The sequence below is a fragment of the Monoraphidium neglectum genome (genome assembly GCF_000611645.1).
Source record: "Monoraphidium neglectum strain SAG 48.87 unplaced genomic scaffold scaffold02174, whole genome shotgun sequence".
Classification (NCBI taxonomy): domain Eukaryota; kingdom Viridiplantae; phylum Chlorophyta; class Chlorophyceae; order Sphaeropleales; family Selenastraceae; genus Monoraphidium; species Monoraphidium neglectum.
The window spans coordinates 5,089-10,725 of record NW_014011454.1 but is presented as its reverse complement, the minus strand read 5'-3'; the positions used below and the strand labels follow the sequence as shown (position 1 = coordinate 10,725).

At 63.8% G+C, this 5,637-nt stretch overlaps 1 protein-coding gene across 1 annotated transcript; it reads right to left on the bottom strand.

Annotated features, from left to right (window-relative positions):
* Nucleotides 1-2,487: 2,487 nt before the first annotated feature.
* MNEG_10089 (16S rRNA processing protein RimM) lies at nucleotides 2,488-5,243 on the bottom strand (the record flags this gene model as incomplete). Its single annotated transcript, XM_014041440.1, has 7 exons — nucleotides 2,488-2,694; nucleotides 3,020-3,113; nucleotides 3,313-3,413; nucleotides 3,621-3,894; nucleotides 4,149-4,258; nucleotides 4,444-4,698; nucleotides 5,217-5,243. The coding sequence occupies 7 exons, from the start codon at nucleotides 5,241-5,243 to the stop codon at nucleotides 2,488-2,490; spliced, it is 1,068 nt and encodes a 355-aa protein (XP_013896894.1).
* Between the last annotated feature and the right edge of the window lie 394 nt (nucleotides 5,244-5,637).

The following is a 5,637-nucleotide window of genomic DNA, read 5'->3' as shown; positions in this document are numbered from 1 at the left end:
GGCGGGGGCGGCGCTCCTGCATACGGCAGCCCTGCGGCGCAGCAGCAGGCCGCCGCAGCCGCGGCACGGCGTGGCTGTGTGGTGGTCGGGCCCCAGGAGCGGGACGGCGGCAGCCAGGCCGCCAACCCTTCTGCCTGCGGAGCCTCTCCTAGGAAGCAGGCTGCGCCAGGCGGCGGCGCGAGCCCTGGTGGCGCGGCGGCCGGCCGCCTTGGGAGACAGTGTGCGGCCAGGAAGTCGTGGGGCAGCGGTGCGTACTCTCAGAACTACCAGCAGCAGCAGCAGCAGCAGCAGCAGCAGCAGCAGCAGCAGCAGCAGGGGTCCACGAGCAGCCGCGCCAATCCCCGCAGCACGGGCCCCACCAGCAGCGACGCCTCCTCCACAAGCTGCGCCCCCCCAGCCCTCGCACCGCTCGCGCCCTGCCTCTCAACCGCCGCAGCGGCCGCGGCGGCGGCGGCGGCATCGGCGGCTGCGGCCGGCGGCGTGCAGGCGCCGCAGGTGCGGCATCCAGTGTTGGCTGGACCCTTTGCAGGGGCGGCTGCGTCGCCCAGCCGCATCCCCGACGTGCTGCTGGAAGCCGGCGGTGCTGGCAACAGCTCAGGGGCCGGCCCGGTCCTGGTGGCCCTCCCATTTGCGGCGACGGTACAGACAGACTGGCGATTCAACAATCAGCAGGAGCAGCAGGAGCAGCAGCAGCAGCAGCAGCAGCAGCAGCAGCAGTCTGGACGGGCAACGTGGGTCCCATGTATTAGCGGTTGTGCTGCCGCCCCGCCACTCGGAGGGGACGCGCTTGCATCGGGCAGCTTGTTTGGCGGCACTCGCCTTGGCGACACGTGGCCAGCGTCCGCTTTCAACCAACTGGGCGGACAGCTGCCGCCAGGGGCGGCCAGCAGCCACGACAGCTTCCCTTGCGGCGGCGGGCCGCCGGCTGTTTCGCTGACGCCGCTGCCGTTTGGACCCGCGCTGGCTTCCGCGGACGGCATTGCGGCAGCCGCGGCTGCGGCGCCGTGCGGCTTCCAGGGTGCGGCGTTTGAGAGGCGCCCAGGCGCGGCGGGCGCACGCATGCACCACTGAGTGCACGCACGCTCAGGCACGCCCGGTGCCTTCCGTACAGCCATGGCCGCGTGTGGGGCGTTGATGGGGCGCTGACCCATGATGCCTGTGGTGGACGCAGCAAGTGCCCCCGCCACGAGCGCCCCCCGAGTTGCCGGTGAAGGAGACGTCCCCCATGCGATTGCGCATTAGGGGCCTGCGGTACTGTATAGATGTGTGTGTATCTTGTTCACAGGTGTTGCGGTCGGAAACCTTGCAGAATGCGGGCGCCAGTCGCACCGCTGTGGTCCTAATCTTGCTTTTGAATCCTGTTGTACTCTACACTGTTGCACTTGCAGGCTGCATACCCCTGGGCCAACTGCAAAACCCTGCAACCCAATTGCGCCTGTGCGTGCGTACAGCGGCCCATGTACAGGGCGCTTGGCGCGCGCGCCCGGCCTTCCTGCAAACCCCTTGCATCTGCAATCATTTCGCACTCGCAGATAGACGTCGCTGGCGTCGCAATTGATCAGATGCAGCCCTGCAACGGTCGCAGCACCGCACCACGCAGCTGACTCCACTTTCTTTCGCACTTCACCATGTACTCCCCCCCCTCCGCTTTTTTGACGCCGTCATGCCGCAATCCACGACCCTCGGCATGGTGTCTACTGTGCACACTGGCAAATGCAGTGCGACATGCTTCCGCAAGCCGGCACGCCTGCCACCTCCCATTGAACGTGCACTGCCCCACGCCAGACGGGTAGCGAAATGCAGCGGCCATGCCACCTTGAATAGCATTCAGGCGGCGGGTGTAGGCATTATCCCAAGTAGCTCCGACTCCGCTGGGGCTTGCTTTCTTTGTGTTGCACTGTGTAAAGAAGAATCAGGCAGGCACAAGGATGGACTTGTTGGAGCGGTTGCGCACATGTGTGGGCAGCCTCTTCGCACGTGCCGGGTCGGCAGCACGCGCGGCTGGCTGCATTCCCCCGCACCCCGCCACGAGCCGCCAGCTGTGGACACGGTGCAGACCCACATGGCTGCGTGGGAGCTCCAGGAATGCACACAGCGCCGACCAAAACCCATTATACATGTGTGCAGTCTTGCCGGCATCGAGCTGGCGGCTCTGCTGCAGCATGGCGTCGGCCAGCTAATTCGCCACGGGCGACGCCGAGGATTGGGTGCGCTGACAGGCTTGTGCAGGGCGCTGCTCCGAGGTTTGACGTGCACGGTCTGCAAATCAAGTGGTGATACAGGGAACGCTCGAGGCACGTTGTCCGCATTCATCCCCGCACTCCAAGACTTGGCTGCGGCTGTCCAAGAAACCCGTCCAAATACAGGGAGACTGATTCATCACTTGGTTTAGGGCGGCCGTTCCCATCCTGGTGCAAAAAACTGCGCTGTGGCCTGAGAAAGAGCAGCCAAAAGGGTCGATTACAACATGGCCTCAACAACACCAGCCTATTGCTGCTCAGCAGCATCGCCGCTGCTGTCTCCCTGCCGCCGCTCCTCAGTCGGCGCCGCAGCCGCCTTCGCCGCGGCAACGGCGGCCACCCGCCTCTCTTCCTCCTCTATCTGCGTCAGCAGGCGCGCCGCCTGCTCGGGTGTGTATGGCTTCCGCAGCTTCTTCTTGCTCACCAGGTCCAGCAGGCCTTCAGGCGGGTCCACCTGGGTTTGGAGAGGAGGGTGGTGCTTTGTGGTTGAAAATGGGAAATCCTGTGGGTGAGGACGGGTGACGACCCTCACGAGGTGATGCTCCATGGTTTGCGCCTGGGGTCCTTGGGCCGGCGAGCAAGTGTTTCTGAGGTGCAGGCGAGCCATGGCTGCCGGCCCTAGCACCCCAGCTGGACGGCAGGCTGCAGCGTGCCTGCCAGCCCTGATTGCATCACGCAATCGCCATCAGCTCTCTGGCGCTGGCTACAAACCCTTATGACGCGCCGCTTGGCCCAAATGTCGCACGCGCCGCTGCCAGTCCGAGCCGCTGTGCACCCACCTCCATGCGACCGGCATCCACATCCACCTCCGGCACCACTTCGGCGGCGAAAGGCAGCAGCGTGGTCCGCATGACGCTCGCGGCGATGTCCTCCCTGACAGAGGAAGAGCGTGGGGTGGGGTGCAGGATGAGAGGGTGCTATTAAAAGGCCAAGGGCCCGCGGGCGCTCGCTTGGAGGACAGCACCGTGCTTACAGGTGTTGGGTGCACAACATGCAAAGCAGAAGCACACAAAGCCGCGGCGAGGGAGGGGAGGACGAGGCTACGGCTTGCGGCTGACACACCCCACCCCACCTGCTGGGTGCCAGCCTGACGCGCAGCGTGCTGAAGGTGCCTGTTCCATCATACACCTCCGTCACCAGCCCCAGCAGGCGGCCACTGGAGTGCTCGTACACCTGGACAGATTATGATGCATCCGCGGCAGGTGACACAATATTGCATGTCTATTTGATTGTTGATTGCAAATAGCGACATGTGGTCCTTCACAGCCAGGCTTAGTCTCCGCACTATACGCTGGCGTTCACTCGGGTGCGTGCGGCACCACGGTTCATGCACGCCTGGGCGTCACCCTCACCCGCCCCCCCCCCCAGATTACCCCTCACCTTCAGCCCCACCAGGTCCTGGATAAAATACTCATCCCCCTTGCGCAGCTTCTCCCTATCACACAGCGCCAGCAGCAGCTTCTGCTGCGCCAGCGCCTCGGCGGCGTCGCGGCTGGGCACCTCCCTCAGCTTGATGCCCCAGATCTCAGATCCTGGGCGCCCCTTCATCTCCGGCTTCACGACGCGCGAGGACTCCACCACGACGCGCTGCAGCGGCGGCTGGGGTGCGCCGCGCGACAGCATGCCGCGGGCTGGGGGCGGCTGCAGCCAGAGGCTGCAATTCGTGGAGGGCAGTCAAAAAATGCCGGGCAAGGTGTCATGTTAGTCAGTTGAAAGCCGAAAAACACATACACATACACACACACACACACACACACACACACACACAAACACACACACACACAGCACCACCCGTTTGCACCGCTGCCTGCCCCAAAGAACGAGCTGGCGCCAACCTCAGCTGCCCTCTGCTGTTGCTCCACGCCTGCAGGCCGGCCCCTTCTCCCGCTGCTGTGCTCGCCCACTTACCGCTTGCCCTTGGCAAAGCGCTTGCGCGGCTCGTCGGTTGAGGGGTTGACCTTGACCTCGCCCCTGATGCCAAAGGCCTTAGTAATGAGGCCCACCTCGACAAACTGGCCCTGTTGCTCGGACAGATTTAGCGGGGTACGATGTCAGCTGCCACTGCAGTGCATACAATGCCATGCTTCTGAGTGTGCGCGGACACGCTAAGTGAAGTCGCGGCTCCTTGCAACCACGCCAGACGCTGGCAAACATCGGTGTCGCAGCAGCGCTGGGGGCCGCGGCAGCGGCCGCCGGCCCGCACCTCGACGTAAGGGGTAGAGGTCGCGTCGGCGGGAATGGCGTTGCTGCGGCTCGACGGCTCCTCCTCCTCCTCCTCCTCCTCGGCCACTTCCCCCTCGACTCCCTCCTCGTACTCCTCCCACTCGTCTTCGTACTCATCCTCCCACTCGCCTTCGCCCTCCTCTTGGTCACTGTCTGCCTCCTGCTCCTGCTGCTCCTCCTGCTGCTGCTGCTGCTGCTGCTGCTGCTGCTGTTGCCCGGCCTGCTGAGGCTGTTCCTGCTGTCCATCGCGGCGGCATGCGCCGGCTGCCACTCCCGCCCGCCGTACGGCGGTATGGGGCGTCTGGCATGGCCTTAGAGTGTGAGAAAGTGCATGATGCAATCCAAACAATTCGCGTGCGCTCAGTCTTTGCGCATGCGAGACACTGTGTGCTGGCGCCACCACCGCAGCTGCTGCTGCACTGCTGCCTGGGGGCCCTTGCGATGCGCTGGCGCCGGGCAGCGGTCGCAGCAATAAGTTAAGTTTACTTAACATCTTTCGGTACACAGGTCACACAAAATATGTGCGAAGGGCCAGTGCGATCTAGCGCTCGTGGCGGCAGCGCACGGATTGTGACGTATCGATTAGAGCTAAGTATTGCAGTCTTATCACGTGGTCCAAAGGAGGGGCGACATCGGTAAGTTTACACATATGCGCACACACAAACACTGCATATCTCCATGGGACCAATGCCGCTGCTTGACCTCACCCCCCCCCGCCCCGCCCTCCCCCAGCTTCCGTCGCCCCAAGCCGACGAGCGACCGAGCGCCGTCCAATCTCATTTTGCAGCGCGCGTAAAAAAACACTAGTGGCTCTGCATACAGTATCTGAAATTCGACTGGTTGACAGCCGTGCCGCGTTGTTTTGGGGCTCAACAATGGCCCCTTTCGAACGCCAAGACAGACTCGTTGGTTGCTGGATTCTGTGCACATGCAACACCTCAGCGTCACGTGCTGATCTCTGTTCGTTGTTTGCTGCAAATTGGGGTGCGGCGCATGGCAGAGGACTTGGGTGTGCAGTGCTGTTGGACGGCCTAGTGCTCCTGGTGACGGCCGACGCTGATCTGGACTGGGCGACACTTTGGGTGCGGATGCTTGCCATTCTCTGTGTGTGTATGTGTCTGTGCGTGTGTGTGTGTGCGTGCGTGCGTGCGTGCGTGCGTGCGTGTGTGTGTGT